Here is a 24,986-nt window from a genome sequence, read left to right as displayed (position 1 = left end):
AGGTAAATGCTAGCCAGGTCTGCCCTCCAAGCTTTGGTAGATGCAGCAGATACAGCCTCCCACTCAATGGCACCATCTGTAGTCATGAGATGGGCTCTGTGACTCCAATCCTCCAGATTTCCCCAAGAAGCCCAATCGACCCTGGAACACTGGGCCCTGGTCAGGTGTGCTCTCTCACGCAGGACGCATCCCAAAATCATTTAGGAAGTCGCTGTGAGGAGATCGCCAAATGTATGAGGGGGGAAGCAAAGGAGATAAATAGTTTAGGAGATTTCCTGAAAGACATTGTCCACTGTAGGTAAAAGGTCAAGGCTCAATGGACACTGTCCTCTCTGGTGGCATGGGGCTCTGGATAGAAGACAGGTAAGTGGATGACCTGAGTCAGATGGAATTATGAGATTACTTTTGGATTGAATTTAGAATGTAACCTCAGGGAAACTATATAAAGTGGGTCAACCGCAAGGGCCCTCAGCTCACCTACTCTTCTGGCTGAGGTGGGCAACTAGATAGGCAACCTTCACAGATAGAGGAGTGAAGGGACATGAGGCTAAAGGTTCGAAGGGAGAATTTGTTAATGCTGACTGGACTAGATTGAGGTTCCATGTCAGTACTGGGGAAAAGGATCTGACAAGTCCCTTCAGAAACCTGACTATAGTCGGGTGGGTGAAGACTGAATATTTGTCCATTGGAGGATGAAAGGCACTAATGGGTGCCAAGTGCACTAGAGAACTTTGATGTTTTCAAAGACAGGAGGTCGGTCATAATTGTAGGGAGTCTTGGAATTGATGCCTTAAGGAGAATTTCTTCCATTTTGCTGCTTAGCATTTTCTGTTATTGCTGAGGATGGACTGTACAATCTCCAAGCATGCTCTAAGTTCATCATCCATCCAAATATCAGCGAAGGGAATGTCGCTCGAGTCCTTAAGGGTATATAATGGTTAGTCCGTCTTCTCAATGAATAGGTTATTTCCCTTGAAGGGCAGCTCTTCCAGGGTTGATTGGGCTTCTTGGGGAAATCTGGAGGATTGGAGTCACAAAGCCCTTCTCATGACTACAGATGGTGCCACTGAGTAGGAGGCTGTATCTGCTGCATCTACCAAAGCTTGGAGGGCAGACCTGGCTAGCATTTACCTTCTTTGATGATTGTATGGAACTGAAGTCTGTGTTCTTGAGGCAGCCTGTTGAGAAATTTAGAGAACGGATTATAATTTATAAACTCATACTTTGCCATTAAAGCCTGACAGTTTGCTATGCAGAACTGTAAACTTGTGGAAGGGAAGTTCTTTCTCCCAAAGAAGTCTAGACATTTGGCCTCCTTATTTTGGGTGTAGAGCTGGATTGATATTGCTTGTTCCGTTCAGTGACAGCCTGCACCACTAGAAGTTCAGAGTGGGATGCAAGAATAAGTATTCTGCCGCTTTAGATGATATAAAATATTTCTCCTTTGTTTTTTTCAGAGTGGGAGTACAGATGGCTGGAATATGCCAGACCATCTTGGCTAGTCCTAATATAGCCTCATTGATAGACAATGCCACCTTACTAAGATCTGAACTTTGAAGGATATCCAAGTAATTTATGAGGGATGGCCTATGCTTCTTCCAGGGGGATATGAAGCATGTCTGCAGTTCTCTTTAGGAGATCTTGAAATTGCCTGTAGTCATCAGGTGGTGAGGCTGATGTGACTGTCTCATCTAGTGAGAACAATGATATCCCCACAATGGCTAGTGGCTCTGCCTTGTTGAGTTGTTTCTCTTCCTCAGAGCATTCCTGAGTGGATTGGGGTTCTTCACAATGCAGTGGTACATGCCTCAACTTGCATTCTTGTCTGTCTGTATTCAGGATGTTTCATATAGGGATCCCCGGGACCCCAATAAAGCCATTGAGAGAGTTCATAGGGATAATGGGGTGGTCTCCAGGGAGAAGGGTATTACTGGTCCCAAGCCAGGTCCTGTGGGAGTGAGAAGGCGCCCGTGAGATTTTAGAGCCTCTGCTGGAGCTGACTTCCTGTCTTGATAAGACTGGTAAGCTCTCCCCACTAATCCCAGGCTTGCTGGAGGAGCACAAGACCTCTGTGTCCATGGGCAGGGCTATTAGTACCACTGATGGTCTTACTATGCTTCCACTGGTAGATGGTACCAATGAGTGACGAAACAATGGTGTGAGGACAGAATCAGTGATTCTGGGTCTGCAGACTGTAAGATCCTCCAGGATAGCATATTTGACCACTGATGCTGGTGGCCTTCTGTCTCTTGGTGGCACTGGCAGTTTTGAGCAGACAGTGGTTCTCAGTACCAATGAATCCTTCTCCATGCAAGTCAGCATTTGTGTAGGAGTTGTCCACTCACTCCTTTCACTCGTTGGTACACAGGACGGTCCTGCTCCTTCAGTGGTTGATGGTTTCGGGGCACTTTTGCCTCTCGAGGCCATGGAACTGGTACTGTGCTCCTTAGGACCTCCTGACACACCCGTATTGAGGTGCAGAGTGTCACCCAACATAGAATGAGTTAGGGAAAAAGTCCTCTCCTTAGAGGGGGATTTCTCACATACATCTTGTGAGAGTGTTTATTCTTACCTTTCTCATGTCTGTCCTGTTTGCTAGAGTCCTTAATTCTGTTCCCAGTGTGGACACAACCACACTCTAAGACTGCTTCTCGGTGCCTCTGCCCAGTGTACGTGAGGTCTAATGGGCCACAGTTGGACTGTGGCCTCCTTGAGCGATCCATCGGCAATGTTTGAAGTCAGAACTCTCAGGATTGGTGGGTCGAGTGAGGGAAGGACTGACAAATATTACTCTTGGAGGGGATGTGAGCTTCCCTGAGGCTATACAGACAAGTGTTGTGGTTGTTGCTGACCAGGAAGGCCCGGGGGAAAACCATGGAGATCTTGAAGCCTGGCATCTTGGACATGCTAGGAATCCCCTACATGGCTGTGGGGAGTGCAGCAGTAGCCCCAAACAATGGCTCCTAAAACTAACTAGCTCTAGAGGAAACTTATATAAGGACAAACCATTTACAACTTTTTACACATAAACAAAGAACACTAGCTAAAGCTGTGGACAATGGAGGAACCCTGTTTCAGACCACAGGTGATAGAATGGAACTAGAGAGACAGTTGGTGTGCACCATCCCTTATACCGTAGGTTGCAGCACCAAGAGAAGAAGGCCACAGGCACGGACCAAAGGACAATAATAATGAAAAGTCTTCCAGTCTCAGGGGTATGGAGTGCAGGTGCACTTCAAATGGAATACATACAGAGACCATCCAATGAAGCACTTCCCCTTCAGTTTAAGGGTAAGTTATGGTCTAATTCCAAAAGCCTTTAGAATTAGGTTTCCCCAGTTATAAAACTACCAACTATAAAGGAGTAAATCCATTTTACTCTGTGCAGCCTAGTTCACTGGTTATTTGAAAAAACTGTTGTCCCTGTCCACAGCACCGTCCCCACAGCACCATCCCCCCCGCCCCCAGCTGAAGAGAAATCACTCAAGACCCTATTTCCCCCCTACTAAGAAACTTCAGAAATGAGATGGATCCATCAGCTGGAAAGAACGTGAAACCATTTATGATGCATTTTGGAAGTGTTTCATTTAGAAACTAGTACTGATGTGCTTTGATTTACCTGGAATAAGAATAGTGACTGCTGCTTGGACTGCACGGCGAATTATGTTATCCATTGCAAACATCCAATGAGGCCTAATTAAATGATTCCTTAATACGTTGTTCACCTACAAGTACAGAAATAAGCAAAAGCATCAGCAAAGGACCTAGACACCACAGACAAAACTTTGTTTTGTAAAGATTCAGATAAAGCTCTGTAAATTAATGGGAATCTGTATAGTACAAGTCAGCACAACCCTTTCCTCTTGAGACTAAAATTATTAAATGCTGAGTTCAGACTTCACCAGCTCATGAACAACAACTTCCAAATCTCCCATATGCTAATAAAATGCAGTGCTCTAAGCAGCCACTAAGATATCTCTGCATTGTAGCCATACTAAATAAAATTAAAATTATGCAAGACTAAGGATACACTATATATATATAACATAAGTTTCTAGAACTCTCTTCAATTTAGCTTAGAATAACTAAACTGATAAATGCAATGGAGGGGTTCACAGATGAAGGGATACTAACAAAACCTTATTTAGCCTTGACAGAAGAGGATTAACAGGAGATGTGATAAGACAAGAACTAGGGCACAAAGGGAATATACTCAGTGCATAGAAAGAATTTGAGTAGTATTTTTTACAGAGAAATTGGTGAATAGGCTTCCATTTGAGATAGTGGAGCCAAGCAGTCATGTATTTAAATAAAATAAAATAAAAAGATAATTAATGAAATGTATAAGTCAAAGGATCCTCTGTCTGGTGCTTAGGAGTAGTCAACCACCCTCATAGACTTGAAGGTCAGAAGGGACCATTATGATCTTCTAGTCTGACCTCCTGCACAACACAGGCCACAGAATCTCACCCACCCACTCCTGTAACAAACCCCTAACCTATGTCTGAGCTATTGAAGTCCTCAACTTCTGGTTTAAAGACTTCAAGGTGCAGAGAATCCTCCAGCAAGTGACCCATGCCCCACGCTGCAGAGGAACCTTATTGGAGGTCCCAAGGAAGTTGTTCACTGATAACAGCACAATGCTGGTGTTGTCACTACATGTGCAACGCCAGCTCCCACTGAAGCCAGTAGAAATTCTGTACATGGAGGTGCTGAAGGATCTGGCCCTAAGCTGTCCTCCCCCCACACACCCCCGACTAGCAAAAATATAAACCTTTTGATATTTTGTAAAAAAAAAAAACACATACACACACACACACACACAAAAACTGGACAGCGAGGGGCAGTGGGATGTATGGGAGTGGCCTCTGGGGCAGGAGAGATCGTAGGGAAAGTGATGCTCTTAGGGTTTGACATCTTGGATCAAGCCCTTACAAAAGCCCCTGTCACAGTTGCCAAATTCATTCCTGAACTACATGGCCTGATATGATTATCATGGGACAAGACAACAAAAGAGATGGGACTCTAGGGAGATACTGGAGTTCAGCAGAGCCCCATTTATCTGACCTCCCATTATCCAGCTCTCTTGAGTTAACCGAATAACCAACACACACAGGTCCAGAAGCAGCTGATCTCTCCTGTGGCCACCAGATGGTGCTGCAGCCTCGAACTTTCCCATTCTCTGGATTATCCGAATTTCTGATTATCCAATCCAGTCCCAATTAGATGGGATAAACAGGTTCTGCTGTATAAGTGAGGATGGGGCAGCAAACAGAGAGCTGGGATAAGTAGGGCCCTAGTGGGGGTCACTAGTGATGTATCGGGGCCTGCTGGGATGAGGCTTGTGTGCAAGGATCCTGGGATCACCACACGGTGCCAAGACATAGTGTTGGGGGAGCCCTTCAAGCACCAATGGCCTTGGCTCACTCATGCACCAGGCAGTAGTGCTTGGGGAGCCCATGTGTTTCTGCACTGAGACTTCCATGCACCTAGAGCTCTGCATAGTGCTCAGTATGCCAGGTAGCAATGACTGCTGCATCAAGAGAGACCATTTAGCATTGATGGCTCAGCACAGAAGCACTGGGTGCCCCATCCCCCTACCTTGTCAATACAGCTGTGTTCCCCTCTACCCAGGTCTTCTCCAAACAGACCTTTTCCCCTGACCCTCAATAGCATCGAGCACACATCCCTTCTCACCTCCCACTCGCCACATCCCAGTCACCTCTCTCACTTACCCAACATATCCCACCAGTTCCTGACACATCATGCAGAAGGGCCAAGAGGAGCTATAGGAGTGAATGGCTGTGTGGAAGAAAATGAGCAGGGATGGGGAGCAGGGAAAGCAGAGTGAAGTAGCAGGGGTTCAGCCAGGAAGGCCCTGGGAATAGGAAGAGGAGTACTGGGATTTGGTTTATCAGAGTGGAATGCCACTCCCTTCTGCTTCTAGACAAATGGAGGACTTACTGCATCCTGAAATCCAAACAGCACCAGGTGAATCTGATTGATGGAAGTGCTGTCAAAGTCCAAATCCACTTTCAGCTTGGATATAGTGGATGCCATCACTCTGTGTTCGGGAGAGTGTATGAAGTCCCTTAAAATCCCAATTATTTGCTTGATGTGGGTGACTGAAAGTTGCAGTTCTTCAGAATTCTGGAGAAAAGGTATTCAGTGCACGATGTCAAGACTCACACAAGGAAACAATAAATCCCCTGTACCTAAGAACCTAATGGTTTAGCAATGCTAACGTTACAGGGTTACAGTTTATATTTGCTGCTGCTGTTTCTCACACAACCACACAAAAGTGATGGAAATTTAACCACCCACCTGCAAGTCCTACTAAACTTGTATTGTATTCTCTGCCCTTGTCACACCTTAAGAATTATATTTACTGTAACTTAATATTCACTTTGTGAAAACAAAACCAAGGGTTGTAATGACTGTCCTTGAAATGAAGAGAGTGGATACATAACTGTTTAGTCAGTGCCCTTTATATTTGCTTCTCTGTATGTAAATAGAGAGGATGACAAACACATGAAAGTCCAGTCACAATATGGGTTCTCTCTGTTTATCACGTTAGCAGATGTGTAACTAGAGTAGAAGTAGAATTTGTGACTTTTTGTGACAAATTAAAGACCTAGTAAGTTTGTTAAATACAGAAAGAATTTGTCGTAACTCATAGCATGAAAATCACTGTGTCAGAAGCAGTCACTGGCACTGATTATTTTAAACCCTAAGATATATTTTTGCTTTGTTTCCATTCCAATAGGCTTCTCATGTAGTTCTACCAATTCACTGCAACTGCAGCTTTCTGCTATGCATGCAGTCAATATTGTACTGCATGATTAAGTTGGCCGTTAAGGCAGGATACAGATAATGATCTAAATTCAGCCACAGTGCAATACAGTTCCACCTCCTTACATTAGGGCTGAACTTGGCTCAATATGTCTGACCAAGTCACTGGTCTCACATCAACTATGTTTAGTACTGTAGAGGGGGCCTTTTTAGAAAGGATGCAGTGCACTGGCATGACACCACTCAGCATTTTACCTGGACTTACTCTGTGCTTCTCTAATAGAATTTAGATTGTTTTGTATCAGAGAAAATGTAGATGAATAAGAAGAGCTGCATTGACCAGTGAAATGAAGATGGTAGTTTTCAAAGATGCCATACACTTTCAGGATCCAATAGAAAGGAGAACTTTAAACCAATTAATTCACCATCATTTCTGGGTGGGAGAGGTTTATACAAGACAAAAATGCACAAGAGACTAACAAACAAACATTTTCATATCTATCTGATTATGACAATTTTACTTCTGTTCTCTTGCTTGCAGATTAATTGCACTGATACAGAATACAATGAGTATGTAAAGAACCTACCTGCTGATTATGTTAGCAGCTCTTCAACATATTCGGAGCATTTTCAGCAAAAATTTAACTTGAAAACCACCAAAAAAAGCCACAAAAATGTCTAATTTTTTTAAAATCAGAATTGGTTTGGTTTCTTATCCAGCTCTAATTAATTTACACTTATGCAATCACACAAGCTCTCATATTACTGGAGATTTTCCCCACTAAAAGGAAATTCCTGCCCCTCTCTCTGTAGGTGTGGAAGTCCTCAAACACAACCGTACTGTTGCAGTTCTCTTGGAACCCTCCTGGACTCAGCACACTTAGGGCTGGCTCCTGGCTTTTTGCTCTGCAAGCCAGGAATGTGGGGAGGGGGAGGTGAAGGTGGAACTACCTGTACATCCATTGTTCTTCATTGAGCAGGGGCACAACACAGTGACTTCCCATTCACAATGGGTATGTCCACACTGCAATTAAAAACCTGCGGCTGGCCCATGCCAGCTGACTCAAGTTCGGGCTAAGGGGCTGTTTAATTGCGGTGTAGATGTTTGGTCTCAGGCTGCAGCCCAAGGTCTGGGATCCCCCTTAGACCAAGCCCTTTCCCCAAGGCAGCTGGCACAGGCCAGCTGCGGGTTTGTATTTGCAGTGCAGACATACTGATTGTGGCCCAAGGAACGGACTCTTTTCCTCCTACACCTGCAGAGATCACCAGCTCACACAGCCTGGCTACTCAGGAAGATTTTGTCCTTAAGAGAAAGGCATTTTTACCTTTGGTTGTTCAAGTACTTCCCTACACACTTGGTTAGCTGGGGTTTATATGCTGATGATTCGGAATGTGGTGCTCTTCCCTTTGGTTGAACACTGAACCAACACCCTAGTACAATGTATACTGTCCTTTGCGCTTCTCATACAAGTAATATCATAACCCCCAGTTTCCTGGCCAGTTTCCAGTTTGGATAATTACATTCTGCCTGCCTAAATTCCTCTTGTGTTTAAATGGATAAAGTAATTGTCATGAAAATCACTTCTGACACCATGTCATGTACTCCTTGTATATAATAGGTTTCAGACTGCTACTAGCAGGTCAGGGTCCTGTATCAGATATGGACTGGCTACAGTTTCCATCACAGAGAGAGTACAAGAAAGGTGCAGTCTAGAAGATCCTTAAATGCACTGTGCCGTATAGCTGTTACACACTCAAGTAAGTTTAGCATTCCATTACAGAAACCTCTTCCAGTAGGAAGACAATAAAGAAACAGAAAGTTAAAAAATCAGATGTGACTACCAGCCAGTGACCATTGAAAAGTGGTACAGTATAAACCTGGCATGTGGAAGAGTGAGTTGCTGTGAATGGTAAAATCTACAAGTGCCCTCTCTCATCTGTCAGAAAAAGAGAAATGCTACATACTGGATTTTTAATTTTCCTTTTTAAACACGAAAAGAAGCATTAAAATATTACCTGTGCGAGACATTCCTGTAAGTTTGAAGCAACTTTATTTTGTTCCTCTTTAAGAATTTTATAGAGAATTGCCCGGCGTTCACTGTCCTTCCTTAGCAGAAAGAGACCAGAATCTCTATCCTCCAGGGAAGAAGAAGCACTCCGATCCTCTAAGGCAGAATTCTCATCAGGAACACTAGATCAGAGACAAGCGAAGATGTAAAAGACATAACTAAGCATTAGAAATAACAAATCATGGACGGGAGTGGGTAGGGATATTTACATAGATAAATAATAATTAGTACTAATCTCATCTTATTTCACTGTCACTACAATTTTCATTTCAAAATCATTGTTAAAGACGGTTCAGATCCTCAGCTGGTATAATTAATCTAGCTCCTCTGAAGTCAATGGAACTACACCAGTTTACTTCAGCTTAGTCTGGCCCTGTTTGCTGCACCAAGTCAATCAATAACAAGAAGTGAAAATAAAGCAGAATGAGCATAACGATGAATTTCATTCTGAGCATACATTGCAACAAATGTATCTGAAGGAGTCATGTTTCATGTTCTCCTCTGATCAGGAAACTATTCTCTTCCCAGGCTTCTTAATGTGTATTTAAATAGAGGGAACACTTGCAATTACTGTTCAAGGGCCTGAACCAAATCCTGCTGAAATCACCTGAAAGACTGCCACTGACTCCCATGGACTATGGAGCCCCCATATGTCCCAGGCTTTAACTGCTGGTATAAACCAGCATAATACTTGGAAACGTTTGGGGGAAATCTCCATGAATCAGTTAAATATAATCAAAATTTTGATTAAGCAACAGATTTAATTATTGAACACATCTGGTTATCTATTCATTACATGCACAAATTGCCTTGGATAACATGTGATGTGACTCTAACCTGCATAAGCTTTGTGGAGGCCACGCCAGAAGCAATCAGACAGCTTTACCTTAAGTGGGAAATGGGATGCTTCGTTGGGTTCTCTGAAACAGATCGCTTTGTCTTTTCAAAGAACATATCATGCTGTACATCTGAATCTGGCGAGACAGAGCCATGTTCACTGCTGCTACTGCCAGCCTGTTCCCCATGGACTGGCAGTGGGAGGGACGTACTACGATTATAATCTAGCAAGAGACAGCAAACAAGCAAACCACACAACTGTGAGAGAGAGCAGTGCTTTTAAAACCACAGAACTCCAACACACTGAACCCTATAAAGCCCTCATTTGGCAAGGTACTTAGAGGTAATTCTGCGGGTTTGGTCATTGTGAATATAAAGAATCAGCATTTTTAGCTAATTAATATTTTCCTCCTATGACATACTAACACCAGGTGCATCCAATTATCCCTCCAAGGCCACGACTATGGGACCAAGATTTGAGCTCTCATTGGCCTCCTAGCGATCTGCCTCTCTTGCATCCCCTGCCTTCTGTTATCTCCTTCAGGACAAGCCAAGAAGCCTCCTACAATCCCTCCCATTTCATCCAGAAGCGAGAACAAAATAAATGAGTAGTTGGGTGCCCACTACTTCCCTACAGGCCTATTTACTAGAGTACGATGCAGGAGGGGTGTTGCAGGCTGGGAGTACATATTTAGGCTGGGAGACAAGTTTCTGAGTGTCAAGTATCAGAGGGGTAGCCGTGTTAGTCTGAATCTGTAAAAAGTAACAGAGGGTCCTGTGGCACCTTTAAGACTTCTGTTAGTCTTAAAGGTGCCACAGGACCCTCTGTTACTTTTTAAAGTTTCTGAGTGTTTGTCTCCACCATCGCAAACTGTTGATATTTTGGAAGGTGTAAAATTCTGGCATACTCATTAGGACATAGTTAATCTTCAAATAGGAGTTTAAATTGCCACCAAAATAAAAACACATGTCAACTTGTGGCTCTTCACAGTCCTGTGTTTACTAGGTAGGCCCACCTCCACTTGCCACATCAGGAAGTTGCCTGTGGTCATATGAGGGAGAGCTGGGGCCACCCAATATTGGTCAGACAAGGAACCGCCGCTTGCAGCAAAAAGAAAGGAAGAAAGGTTGCTTGTCATGGAGCAGTTCCTAATGTGGGAAGAAGGCACCTGCAGAACTTTCTTGGGGTGGGGTTGGTAGGAGGATGAGAACAGGTGAGCTGAGGAAGAAAAGAACGTTTCCAGTTTGCATTCTGTGATATTTGTATGGGTAGTTTTCTCAGATACGAATGCAACAAAGAGTCCTGTGGCACCTTATAGACTAACAGACGTATTGGAGCATAAGCTTTCATGGGTATTCACTCACCCATGAAAGCTTATGCTCCAATATGTCTGTTAGTCTATCAGGTGCCACAGGACTCTTTGTTGCTTTTTACAGATCCAGACTAACACGGCTATCCCTCTGATACTCAGATATGAATGGGGCTCTTCAGCAGGACAAAGTTCAGGCTCACTATTCATCCTGCTAACAAAGTGGCCAGATTTTCAGTAAAAACAGCAGTAACTGGAAAATTAGGCCAATTGGTGCCAAAATATTGATACTCCACATTGGGCACTTGTGATGTTGTATGATTGAAATATGACCATGTTTATCATGAATATTGCCACTGTTAGACAATTGCAACAAAACTTGTACAAAATATGTAAGGTATCAATGGAAAAGTTATGATTTGCTAAAGATGATTATCCTGTTTATATACATGTATCATTTTTAGGAGTACTTGTGGCACCTTAGAGACTAACAAATTTATTTAAGCATATTTAAATTTAATTTAAATTTATTTAAATAAATTTGTTAGTCTCTAAGGTGCCACAAGCACTCCTCGTTCTTTTTGCTGATACAGACTAACATGGCTACCACTCTGAAACATGCATCATTTTTGTAGCTGAAGTCATGAATATTGGTTATGTACTGGTATCACCATTGTATTTCTTCCTGGGGTAACACCCACATGCAGTGGCATAGCCAGGGTTGCAGCCGAGGAGGAGCGGCAGCGAAAAAAAGGCGCCGGTCCTTCGGTGACATTTCGGCGGCCCTGCGCATGCGCCGAAATGCCACCGAAAGATGGAGCTGCGCATTCGCAGGGCCGCCCCGCTTCCCCATCCAGAGCGCTGTCTGGGGCACTGAGACCCCCAGCAATGCTCTCAGGGCCAGAGCCCCGGCCAGAGCGCCGGGAGCCGGCCAGCCAGCCGCCCCGTTCCACCGGCCGGCCGGAGCACCGGGAGCCGGCCAGCCCGCCGCCCCGTTCTGCCGGCCGGCCGGAGTGCCACTTTTGGGGAATGTGGTGTCAGGGGAAGCAGACGCTTCCCCTGAACCCCGCTAGCTATGCTACTGCCCACAAGGTAATTTACATCCAATCTAGCTAACACATTGTGAAGGGACTTTTCAAGCTTGGCTGCCCATTAAGGATACTTCACTCTCACAATGGGCCACAGAAAAAACTCATTCTGCCCAGATGGCTCGTCCTGCTGACATCGCTGTCTCAATGGGGCCAATGGCTACCCCTTGGAGTCATCAAGCCATGTAAGGACATGTGACATACTCACGTGACCATGGACTCCATCTTGTGCCAGTAATTTTCCACAAACTGTGCTGTGAGATTTGTTTGGAATAGTAAAATTCTAAGCAGATGGCAGAGGATATAAAAGACCCCTGAAATATTTCCATGTTGCCTTTTTCCTGCTCTGATTCTCCGGACTATGGATTTACAACTAAAAGGAGCATATTGACTATGGATGAGGACCTTCCAATCTTTTGTAAGTTACCAGAGAGACTTTACAAGCTAGCAGTCTATAACATCACTGCTACAAACCTGCTATAAGAACTTTGCAATGGCTATGTATATGATCTATTAACCATTTTAAGTCGTCTTCTTCTTCTTTTCTTATTAACAAACCTTTAGATTTTAGTTCCTAAAGGATTGGCAGCAGCATGATTATTGAGTAAATATATAAAGTTATATATTGACCTGGCTGTGTGCCTAATCTCTTGAGACCAGAAGACCCCTTTGTTTCATTAAATTGGCTTTCAATAACAACTCATCATTAAGTCTAGTGTCTGGGTGGTGAAATAAGGGCTGGAATGCCTATGGAGACTGCATTTTTGACTTCTGTCCCACCACACTGGGGAACAAAAAGTTTACTTTTGTTATTGGCTTGGTATATCTAATGATAGAATAACCACCAGTGTGGGGTGAGTCTGCCCCTATTTCTCAGCAGTTTTTCCCGAATCTGGTATTCTGTGAACCACTGAGGCACAGTGACAGCACCAACGTTTGAAAATCCTGTCCAATATGTATAAATTGAACACAAAACATCAAGATGCTTGGCCAAGATTTTTAAAACTGATTAGTGCTTTTGGGTATCTTAAAATTTGGGTTCCCAACCTGACACACCTGATTTTCAGAAAGTGCTGAGCACCAATCTTCTGAAAATCAGACCTCTTTGAGGTGACACTTGGTGGGCACCCAAAAATTTAAGTAACTTGTGAAAATCTTGACCGAATGAACTTTTAATTTTATTATAAATGGTTTATACATTTGGCCAGTGGGGAGATTTTAACAAGCCAAAACAAGATATAAATATAAACTACAAGGTACTTTCTACAGTTTAACTCTAGTTGATTTCTTGGTATGTTCAACATCCTGAATAACAGAGAGGAATTGGCTAATGATTCAAATCTTTTTATGTAACACTTAATGATGTTGACTTGTACTTGGCTGATAATTCCTTACCTAATGGCTTGAACGCAATTCTGTTTTTCTTGCCCTTGTTCACCTGTTTTAAGAAGAGGTCTTTGAGTAAATCAGATGCTGTGACACGCTTATTCGGATCAGGTTCAAAGCAGAGCAAAATAAAGGCCTTTGCTTCAGCAGATAGTGATTCTGGGATTTCAGGATGAATTTTAAACATCCCAACCTGTAAGTAAAATACGGACAGAAAATTATTTGGCCTCAAACGAATAACTGCAAAAGGGCCACTAGCTAGCTCCTCGCTTGGTGTAAACTGGCATAGCTCCATTGACAGCAAGTGGAGGGTTTGACAGCTGCAATGCAGAAGTCCATTGAAGTCAGTGGAACATCAACGGGGCTCCATTTATGCCAGTAGGGGATCTGACTGTATTTCTACTGCAAATGTTTAACCCTGCAGATGTGTATCCTAACTGGTTACAGTGGCCCAACTCAAATGTCAAGAAATGGACATAACCAACTATCTAAGCCTCGTGCAACCCCTGGGTCTGACCATACCCACCACAAGTGCTCCAGACTCTATTCTCCCTACTAGCCGCCAAGCCCTTCTATTCCATATGCTAGCCAGCGCCTCCTTCCCAGTTACTGAGCGGGCTCAGCACACTTCTCCCCAAACACCAAAACCAACTTCCAGCCCTAATGCTGAGTCCCTTCATAGCCCATTCCCTCTGTCTGGTGCCCAGACCTGTCCTGCTTTGCAGGTGCCAAACTACCCAGTGCTCACTCTCAGCACAAGCGCGAACACCCAGCCCCTGGCTGCCAGACGCACTCATTATACCCAGTGCTGAGACCCATGTCTTTCTTAGCCCTTCAATGGCAGCCAACTGGAAATTACGCAATATTCAAAGGGTTAACGTAATCCCACACTTGGATAATGTGATTGGACAGAAATTTATTTATTTAAAAACATCACTGGATAGTAACTTGATATTGTCCTCTGGTGCATCAGCTTGAGCTACCCATTTTTAATCCCCAGGGCTGATTTTACAGAACTATTTTTGGGTATGTCTACGCACACAAACCAAGCAACCCACAGCAGCGAGTCTCGAGCAGGGCTAAAAACAGCAATGCGGACATTCAAGTGAAGGCAGAACCCTGAGCTTGAGCCTTAACCCCCTTGCCAGGTCTGAAGCCGGAGTTTGAACGTCCACACTGCTATTTTAGCCCCACAGCGCGAGACGGGAGCAGCTGACCCAAGTTCGGAGACTCATTGCTGCAGGGGGTTTTCTTTGCAGTGTAGCCGTACCCTTTAAGACAGTTGTGCCACTCATTCTGCACATGCCGTACAAATCTGGAAAAATTATTCTTTTCAGCCTTGACATATTTATGTAAAATAGACTCTGGAGAACAAGTAGCAGGAGCCGGAAAATTATGCTGGCAACAAGGCAGATAGTAGCTAAGTGGTTAAACAAGTGGCAGCAGCTTGCTAAAATAAAGAGTTGTCTGAATAAACACATTAGATAACTGTATTAAGGCACTGTGGCACTATTATACATTTACAATAGCAATTTAGCTTTGTGAGATCCAGTAAGGCCTACTCGCAATGCAGGCTGAAGCCAAAATGCTGAACAGTAGAGCCTGTATTTGAACTGTAGTGCAGGGTATAAAATGCCAATGCATTAACCACTTTCAAGTTACGTCTCCATGCACATCCAAAACTATGCCTTTAAAAGCCAGACTTAATATTTCCTGAACAGTGTAAGTTTCCAAACAGCAAATACATAGGTATACAGTTGTTCTAAGCTCTGCAACTACTCACTATGTGACCGGCAGGCCACCTGGTCTCTTTGCACTTCAGTTAACCTGTCTGAGGGACCATCTCTATTTGATTTGTAAAGCACCATGCACACAGCACTTCCCTGAGTGATGCATCTTGAAGCAAATTGGATCATTCACATGCATAAGGAGATCACAGTTTAGACCTTGACCCTGTGCAGAGCCACTCCTATAACAACAGGTAATTACAATGTCAGTGTAGACTAAATTGCCCAGAATATTTAACTTGTAAATATTAACTATATGAAAATTTAATTAACGGGTACTACTTCATGTTTCACAAACTGTCCAGCAAATAAAACAATTCTTACTTTAAACATTGCTGCTTGTGGCTCCCCCAGCTCATGAAATGGAGGCTTTCCTGTTGCCATTTCAATGATAGTACAACCCAGTGACCAGATATCAGCTGGTGCACCATATCCTCGAGGCCCCTTATCTATAATCTCTGGAGCCATATACTGCAAAGTGCCTGAATCAAGACAAAAAAGGAAGAACACAAGTCATATATTTGTTTTTCTTATCAAATAGATACACCATATCTTTAAACCCCTTGCAGGTTGTCACTTCAAATGTGGCTTGTATACTGAAAGGTGAGCCCTCTACGTCAAACTCCACCACCAACACTGAGTCATAAGATTGTATTTTCCCATGTCTTTTCTGTACAAACTCTTAGTTCTTCCCACCTCATGGAGGACTTCAGATGGGAGAAAATATATTTACTTTACAATCTGAAAGCTCTCCCTTGCCTTGTTTAAGCTAAACCTACCTCCATTTCTGCAAATGATGAATTGGAAAGATATGTGAATAAAAAGGGCTGCAGAGAGCAGCCAACTAGTTGATAGGTTTTCTTTGAGGGAATACTTTTTTGCTGTATTCACCACCTCTGGTGGGAACACAGAGCAGGCGAACATCAGCAATAATGAAGTGAGCTAGTCCATGGAGAGAGGGTCAGGCCTGGCAGGAGAGGATCAGGAGCTGAATGAGAGATTTTGAAGAGGGAGCGAGATGGAAAGAGGTAGGGCTAGAGAGACGAGATCTGGAAAAGAGATAAGGCTCGCAGAAAGAGGAAAAGTGTCCTAGATTACAAACAAAATATCAGGGCTGGAGTAAGAGAAAGCAAAAGAAACAACCTCATGGAGGCAAGTGGCAGAAATGTGAGACAAACAGGGTGAATATCTGGGTCAAATTGTGAACTCCACATTTTGGGGGATTCCCATTTGTTTTGAGAACACCAGTGATTGTAACCTTCACTGTGACCTTTGGTCTGTATTGTAATTTCCATGGTGGGTTCAGACATCCAGGTGGTGATGAAATCTTGACAAAGGAAATGTCTTGTAGATGCTGTGTGTTCATGTTAGAGGGTGGGACACCTTGACAGAGCCGGCTCCAGGCACCAGCCAAAGAAGCAGGTGCTTGGGGCGGCACGTCCGGGTTTTTGGTGGGAATTCGGTGGCGAGTCCCTCTCTTCCTCTTTGAGCTGCCACCGAAGTGCTGCCAAAGAGGAAGAGAGGGAGTGAAGGACCTGGAGCCGGCCCTGCACCTTGAAGAGGCTAATAATGAGAGAGCCATCAAGGGCCATTAACACTGAATGACTCTTCCCTGCTGGAGCAATGGGGTTTCTACTAGCAGGACCTCTGACTTTGAATGGACTTCACACAGAGAAACCTAGCTAGGAGAGCATGCAATTTCTCAACCTGATCATCTGACTAAAGACAGGAGACTTTACTTATGGAGGCTGCTTCTCTGAAGAAGGGGGCCATCCAACACCAGATGCCAGAAGCCTGTGCTGGAGAGGGGAAGAAAGCCGGGGGGAGGTAGGGGCTTGCCTTGCCAAAGGATGCTGACCAGAACTAGAGATTTCAGATGGGACGAGATCAGACCAGGAAGTTATGTTTAGGGATTTGTTGTTTTCCATGGATCTGTAACTCTGTTGTGCTTTGTTAAGAGTAAATGTAACTGTGGTTAAGAAATTCCTTTGCTAAGCCTGTATTCATTGCTTTTCTGCCACATTGTCCCTAAAGGGATTAACTAGGAAATCAGAGCTCCCACAGCCAGGGGAAACATGTCTAAGCAACTGGGTGCTTGGGAGGGCTGTGGTGCTGGTTCTAGGGTCTAGGCAGCCAACTGAAAGGTCCTGCTGCCCAAGGAGGGTCAGACACAGGTTCTGCACCTGAGAGTGCATGTGAGAGACCCAGAGTTAGGAACAGTGACCCATTACTATCAAGACCCAGGACGCTTAGGAAGCACGTGAGATTCAGCAGTTGGATCCAATCATAATGGACTGAGTTCCATCCATGCGGGGGGGCTGGGCTGCAACATGTGTTTGACAATCCACAATTACTGATGATGATAAGACGTAGTTTCATACACTTTAAAGAACGCTTCTGTTATCAGATATAAATTAATGCAAAGAAAGATTTTTTTTTCAGGTGGCATGTTTTCTTTGCCACTATGGAAGAGTATCATTTTCAGTTCCCAGGTCTGTAATACAGTATAGGCACATTCTCATTGCTTCAAGGAAAAATAAGTCTGAAAGCTAAACTTCCCTAACTTCATAACTAACTTCATAAGTGTAGTTGGCTGCTCAAGCAGAAATAAATTGAGGAAGCATAACTCAGTGAGGGGTCTTAGTAACTTTAAATCACCAAAAGTTATTGAGTAAGAAACAGGCTTAACAGATTTGTAAATATTACATGTACAAAACATTATGAAGAGATCTATGAACTTGAATGAAAGAGGAACACGCATTATATAATTTCCTCTGGGCACAAGAGACGCTAGTGACAACAGTGAAAAGGCTCTGCCTGGAATGTTAATAAATTAATTTTGGATTAGTTAGTTAAGAAATAGGTTTACAAAATTATATAATACCAATAATTAAAAAACAAACAAACAGGCATTAGCAGCTTACTTACCCTACTCAAATAGCTGCCCATCTCAGAGATTTTGGTAACAATTATATATTCCAGGAAGTTATACTTAACCAAAAGATCAGCTTGTTTATAGGTGGAAAAAACATAATAGTCTCATAATACCACTAGAAACAAATACCTAAACACCACACATCAGAGTTGTGCTAGTGGCGAGGGAGGTCAAAAGGAAAGTAACAACATCATAAGAAAAGGATGAAAAACTAAAACCTTGGGAAATGTAAATCAAAATTTTTAAAAGTCACAACATTTTTAAATGAAAAGGTTTACCTTCAGGAAAGAAATTCAATTATATGCTGATTGCAAAAGCTAAAATGTTTTAGTATAAAATGCAGTTTGTATATGGGTTTTTTGGTTTTAGATAGCACTAAGGTTTTGCATTTTATAGCTGACTTGTGTTACAACAAAATTGGCAAGCAACCAATTCAAGAATAACACAACAAAAATGGTTATTCTTGGAATACTGAATTGCAGTGCTAAAACACACAAGCGTTTACAACTCTACCTGTTAACAAAATAAGGCTTGGCTCTTGCAATCTGATCTGCATGGACAGATCTGCATGCCTGTACAGAGTCCCAGGGCAATCAATCTGTTTGTGCATATCTGATTACAAGACCGAGGCTAAAGATTGTAATATTGTTGAAATAAACATCGAAGAACGTAGTAAAACATGCAGCAAGTTAGTTTGGAACAGTTACTGTGATCTTTTACTAGGACATCAAGTCAAATGCACGTTGTACCCTTTTTTATACTGCAAAGTTGCTCTATAATGTTTAATGGATTTTCAGTCAGTACATAAATAACTCTCCATTCGCAGTAGAAGAACTCTACACATGCACTTGGGGTGCTTGAAGGATTTTGTTAGGTTTACAGCTTACAAACAGAGAAGTTAGAGAAAAACAGAATATACTTTCTCTGGAAGATTGCAAGTAACACTCTTACTAAAAAATCCGGAACCTTAACATACAAAAACCAAAAAGAGAGAGAAAGCAGGCTGCTTCCTAAGCCAAAAGGGCACAATACACCGGGCTCTAGGCTGGCTCTTTGCATACTGACTGCTGAAAGACACAGATTGCACGATCCTAGCCTGCAAGCAGAATCAGGAAAGCCTTTACGATTTAAAGTGACAGCTTATGATTTTTACACAGTTTGCAATACAACACAGATTTCATAATATTTCTGCAAGTGAATTGCTTCCTTGGACTCTTGACCATAAAAAGCATATGGAAAAGTTGCCATTAAAAAAAATAATGTAGCCAACATCTTTACTTTCAAGGATATTTCTTTTTAGGAATCTGATAAAACTTGTAGGGCCAACTCCCGCCACATGCACCCCCAGATGGCAGATAGGGGAACATCCTGCAGATATGCAGGGCAGCTGCAAATAGTCAGCAAGCAGTCCAACTGGTGACATATCTCAGCAGGATGTGATGGGGTAGCTGGTGGCACAGTGTCAGTTACCTCCATAAAATGCCACTTAGGCCCCATGATGACGACATCAAGGTGAATAAAGACTGCCTTAAAATCAGTCTTGCTGGGCCAGGACCTTTGGTTTGAAACTGGAGTGTTCTTTCTCCTAGGTGAGCTGTCTGCTAAGGCTGACAAGCCTCAGAAGGCAGCTCACCTAGGAGAAGAAAAGTCCAGTTTCAAACCAAAGGTTTTGACAGCTGACCTGTAAATGTCACTCCTTTCTTAGTACGCAGTGTTAAATATCTCCTTTATGTTTCAAAATAGGTACCACAAAGCTTTTCATCTGGCATTTTTCTCTTTCTTACTTCTTCTGGCCCAGGTGCTTTCTTCTTTTTCATTTTCCCAAGTGCCTCTGCATACCAGAGGAAGTGGTTGCAATCTGTCATGCTCATGTTCAGTTTACATGTTCTTAATTCCGCCATTGGGTTCTCCTCATTCATCACACTTTCAAAATAAATCACTCCATACTTTGTTGATTGATTCACCATTTGTTTGCAAAATGCCATATGCATATTTACAAGTCCAAGTACACTATATCCACTGGATCACCCTTGTTCATATTTGTTGATCCCCATAAAGAATTCTAATAGATTGATGAAGCTTAATTTTTCTTTACAAAAGCTGTGTTGACTCTTTCCCAACAAATCATGTTCATCTATGTTTCTGATAATTCTGTTCTTTATGGTAGTTTCAAGCAAATTTCCTGGTATTGAAGTTAGGTCTACCAACTTGTGATTGCCAGGATTGCCTCTGGATCCTTTTTTTTAAAATTGGCATCACATTAGCTATCCTACAGTCATCTGCTGGAGAAGCTGATTTAAGTGATATGTTACGTTCCACAGTTTTTAGTTCTGCAATTTCATATTTGAGTTCCTTCAGAAATCTTGGGTGAATACTATCTGGTCCTGGTGACTGTTAAATTTATCATGTTTTTAAAGGTTTCAGGCTCCCAGCTGTCACCTCTCTGGGGCAGAGACTCACATCTCTGTCCCTCCAGACCAGGGGCTTAGGCTTGCAGTCCCTCTGACTGGGGTCCAATACCTGTCATTAACCTTTCTCCAGGGGCTACAACAGTGTCTACAAGTTATCAACCAGCCTTCACAAAGCAAAATACATTTATCCGTAAGGTAAAAGCATTACAGAGAAAATACATAAAAGTCAATAGAAGTTCCTATACACATGCTAAAACTCACCAGAGGTCAATCCTCAGTCTTATAGGGCCCTAGTAAGCCAAAATCATTCCAACCCTTCCACAAAGGTTGGGGAGAAGGTCCTGTCCATTTGCTGAATCAAAAAAGGCTCAACTCAGCCTTTTTATACCAAAAGCCCTTTCTTAGTCTGTTGGCATCTGGAAAACTCATCTCGAACCAGTATATGTAAGCCTTTCTGGGGGTGGTACCTCTCTGGAGGCGTTTACAACCTATGTGATTTACTTTAATCACCCCCTCACTGTTTTTAGTTCCTGGAGGAGCTGTGTTAACTCTCCCCCTCCCCAGAGTTTCATACAATCACTGGCCCGAAGTGATACATAAACCATTCATAAACTTAATACCATATGGTCCCCAAAGATACTGAATGGAGTTGTAATATCTAAAGTGATTACAACTTTTTTTTTCAAATATTTCAATTTTTACATGAAATACTACTGGTCTTTATTTCTACAGATTTAATTTCTCTTTCAATATTTAACTAAAACTAGTAAATTTTGGTTAAAAATCCCTCTTATTCATTTGGTAATTCATGAATGCATACTTTCCTAAACTGTATTTTAATATGAAATAAATTAGACATGAGTCTTCATGTTGAATACTTTAGTTTGAGAAGTTAATTATAAAACACAGACAAACTGGCTGACCCATTGTTTGTTATGGTCAATAAAAAAGAGCTCACATTGTTTGAAAATAAAAGGCTGGTTGGTTTTATCCAGATTCTGATTTGCATAAAGCAAAAAGAACACTTACACAAGAAAGGAAGTAAAAGCTTGCAAAGTCAAGGGGGAAGGAAAACTTGCTGTGTAACAAAGAAGCTATAGACAGGAAAAGGAAAATATGCTTACGTAATTACTCAATTTTTTGCTCAGTCTGAACAGCAAAAAACAGGAAGGATAATATTTTCTCATCCTTAGAACTATCATCTGTTTCCTAAAAATCACAGTACAGATTATCTACTGGCCTGCAAAATGGCAGCAATCTTTTTAAGTTTGGAAAAAGTTACATAGACATCGTGATTGGTCATATATGGTGAAGACAGAAAACGGCCTCCAGCTTCTAAAGGATGTGTTCATTCACAGTGATAAAATAGCTTTTCCGTCATCTCACTCTGGCAGTGGTTAATTCCTCTGGTTTTCTTACAAAGGCTGACATACATGAAATTATGTAGGCCCAACTTTAGTTCACATTTTAACTATTTGTTATTGGCACAACACTATTTTATTGTTTAAACACACACAGCACACTTAACTGACTACCGGGAAAACATCTTTAGAGGATCCAGCTACAAAAAAATAAGTTTTGAAAGCTTTGTCAGTCAAAATTAGGTTCTCACTGATTCTTATGGTGTAGTTTGTGGTATTTTGTGAGGTACTGGAGTTTAAAGTTTTGCAATAAAATTTTTCACAGACATTTTTGGTCTAAGATTTTATATTAGAAAGTTTAAATAGGCTCCTTAAAAAGAAGAAAAAAAGCCTATCCCTACATGCGACCTACACCAATTTACTTTCTGTGTTTTCTTCAAAGCAGAAGTCCCTTCTTTCTTTGCAGACCCAAAGCTCTTGGTGGCTTTAACAGGAGCTTTGGATCTGTGAGAAATCCAAAACTGAATCCTAAATAAGAATGCTAACTACATCATCAAACCTCCACAACCCAAGGAGAGACTGTTAAGAAATTTGTTCGGTTCCTCTTACCTGTAAATGTCTCAGTACATGGATTGATACCTGCGAGCCGCTTGGAAGTCCCAAAATCAGAAATTTTCACCACCCCACTATATGTGTTCACCAGAACATTATCTCCCTGGAGACAAGAAAGAGACAGATAGATGTAAACAGATTCCAACATGCTGACAACAAGATTACAGCAAGATTGATAACAAAGATGATAACAACACTTTTTACAAAGGAAACTGCCAGGGGCGGTGTGGTGTTTTGTTGTTTTTTTAAAAGCTCCTTCCTACCAAAAGTACTACTTCTGTTTATAACAAAATTAACTATCTTGCAAGAGGTACTGAAATTAATTCCCCCCCCCCCCCACACACACACACACCTCTACTGTACAAAATACAACACTTGGAGAAAATTCACCTTTATATCTCTGTGTACAATCAGGTTCTCGTGGAGATATTTAAGCCCTTCCAGAATCTGCTTGGTGTAAAATTTTATTGTGGGTTCTTTCATTGGGCCCCATTTTGATCTTAGAAGAGCAGAGAGGCTTCCTGGGTTAGATAAAGAGGAAAACATGTCAGGATAGCACAGTCACAAGGTCAACTTTTAGAGGTCAGTAATAATAAATTTAGAGCTAGGGTGGACCTCAGGTCAATGTCCTGAGGATGGTGGTGGGGTGTAGCTACAACACTTCAGGATAAGCCCAAGACTTTGCTGGTCACCCACTTCCTCCAGGGCAGAAGTGATTTATTGCAGCCTTTGACTGGATGCAGGTTATTTCCCACTTCATGCCAGCTCAGCTCCATTGGCTGGCACATCAGTGGAATCGCAGAGCGACGTGTCTACCCATTTCCTACCCATCTCCACCACCTGTTTGATTGAAAGGGGCAGGAAGTAACTAATGCACAACCCAATTCTTAAACCATGATGTGAGAAGTTGTACGTCAGGTAGGACTGGTCTCACTCCCCTTTAAACCCTTAGGTGTGCACGTTAGGGTCAGCCACACTCTGGCACTTAATGAAAAACAGCATGGACTTGGGTGAATGTCATAGTATGTCACATGAAATATGATAAACTATGTAAGTTAAGAGAAGGTGATCTACTCTGACAGTAAAGCAGTCTAAACCCACCTCCCTTTGATTTGTTAATATAGCCTTGACTCCTGGGAATAGATGGAGGTACAGGAAAGAAGACCAGGGGCTGGAGGCCTCATACAAAAAGAAAACCAGGGGCTGGAGGCCTCATACACTCAGATTGGAAGATGGGTTGCTGTTATTTCTCCTACTTAGTGGAGATAATGAACCAGATTTAATCTTTTTAAACAGACCAAGTTCTTTGCTCACATAGCAGTATTTTCTGCAACAGTTTCTGCTTATGACAAGTCAGACACAGAATTTACAATGGGCTCTACTTAAGTTCTATCAAACTTAGTTGAGAGAGTTTTCAATCCATGCTAACAGCTTTCTGAGTTGGAAGTTTCCTGACAGAATTGAACCACAGGTTTTCTAAATAGCTGTCCCTTTTAGGCCAGCTGGTGGTGAAGAAATGTAAATGTTAGTGCAGTCATGTCCTGTCTCCAGCAGCTATTCAGAGTGCACTCCAACATATATGGGAGGAGGAGTGCGTGGACAGAATAAAGCACCAGGTAAGCAACAGCAGCTGGTACTGTCCAGGGGCAGGACAGTGACTGGAGATGCTGGGATGAATTTAGCACAAACATGTACCATTATGTTAGCATGGCAGCATAGGCGCCGACTTCATGGATGCTCTGGGGCTGGAGCACCCACACAAAAAAATAGTGTGGGCTCAGCTGTTCAGGGCAGACAGGAGGCGCTGTGGGGGTAAAAGGGGGTTCAGGGGCAGGAAGAGGCAGAGCGAGGGTGGGGCACACTCTGCATGCGATCCCATGCTGCAGAGGAAGGCAAAAAAACTCCAGAGTCTCTACTAATCTGACCCAGGGGAAAATTCCTGACCCAAATACGGCAGCAAGTTAGACCCTAAGACCCACCAGCCAGACACTTGGGAAAGAATTCTCTGAAGTAACGCAGAGCCCTCTCCATCTAATGTCCCATCACCAGCCATTGGAGATATTTGCTGCTAGAATCGCAGATCAGCTACATGCCATTGTAGGCAGTCTCATCATACCAACCCCTCCAAAAACTTATCAAACTCAGTCTTGGAATCATTTAGGTATTTTGCCCCCACTGCTCCCCTTCCCATTAGAAGCTCCTTGTTCTGTCATCTGCCACCGCTGAGAACAGCCTCGCTCATGCTCTTTGGAACCCCCCTTCAGGTAGTTGAAAGCTGCTATCAAATTCCCCCCCCACTCTTCTTTTCTGCAGACTACATAACCCCAGTTCCCTCAGCCTCTCTTCTAAAAGTTAGAGCCATGCTAATGAACTATGTGAGTATCAATATGATGCCACA

The 24,986-nt window shown here is 42.7% G+C and overlaps 1 protein-coding gene across 2 annotated transcripts in view; it reads right to left on the bottom strand.

Moving 5' to 3' along the window:
- MAP3K15 (mitogen-activated protein kinase kinase kinase 15) overlaps positions 1-24,986 on the bottom strand; it is a 164,132-nt gene that overhangs the window by 13,564 nt on the left and 125,582 nt on the right. For both annotated transcript variants that reach the window (XM_034755737.1, XM_034755728.1), the window contains exons 17-24: positions 22,979-23,109; positions 22,586-22,691; positions 15,594-15,751; positions 13,492-13,675; positions 9,748-9,922; positions 8,809-8,983; positions 5,965-6,150; positions 3,620-3,725 (exon numbers count right to left, since the gene is read on the bottom strand). In XM_034755737.1, the coding sequence (XP_034611628.1) occupies positions 3,620-3,725; positions 5,965-6,150; positions 8,809-8,983; positions 9,748-9,922; positions 13,492-13,675; positions 15,594-15,751; positions 22,586-22,691; positions 22,979-23,109 (1,221 nt within the window). The remainder of the gene's footprint in view (positions 1-3,619; positions 3,726-5,964; positions 6,151-8,808; positions 8,984-9,747; positions 9,923-13,491; positions 13,676-15,593; positions 15,752-22,585; positions 22,692-22,978; positions 23,110-24,986) is intronic.

Source organism: Trachemys scripta, chromosome 1 (genome assembly GCF_013100865.1).
Source record: "Trachemys scripta elegans isolate TJP31775 chromosome 1, CAS_Tse_1.0, whole genome shotgun sequence".
In the NCBI taxonomy this organism is placed as follows: Eukaryota; Metazoa; Chordata; order Testudines; family Emydidae; genus Trachemys; species Trachemys scripta.
This window is presented reverse-complemented; position numbering and strand designations above follow the sequence as displayed.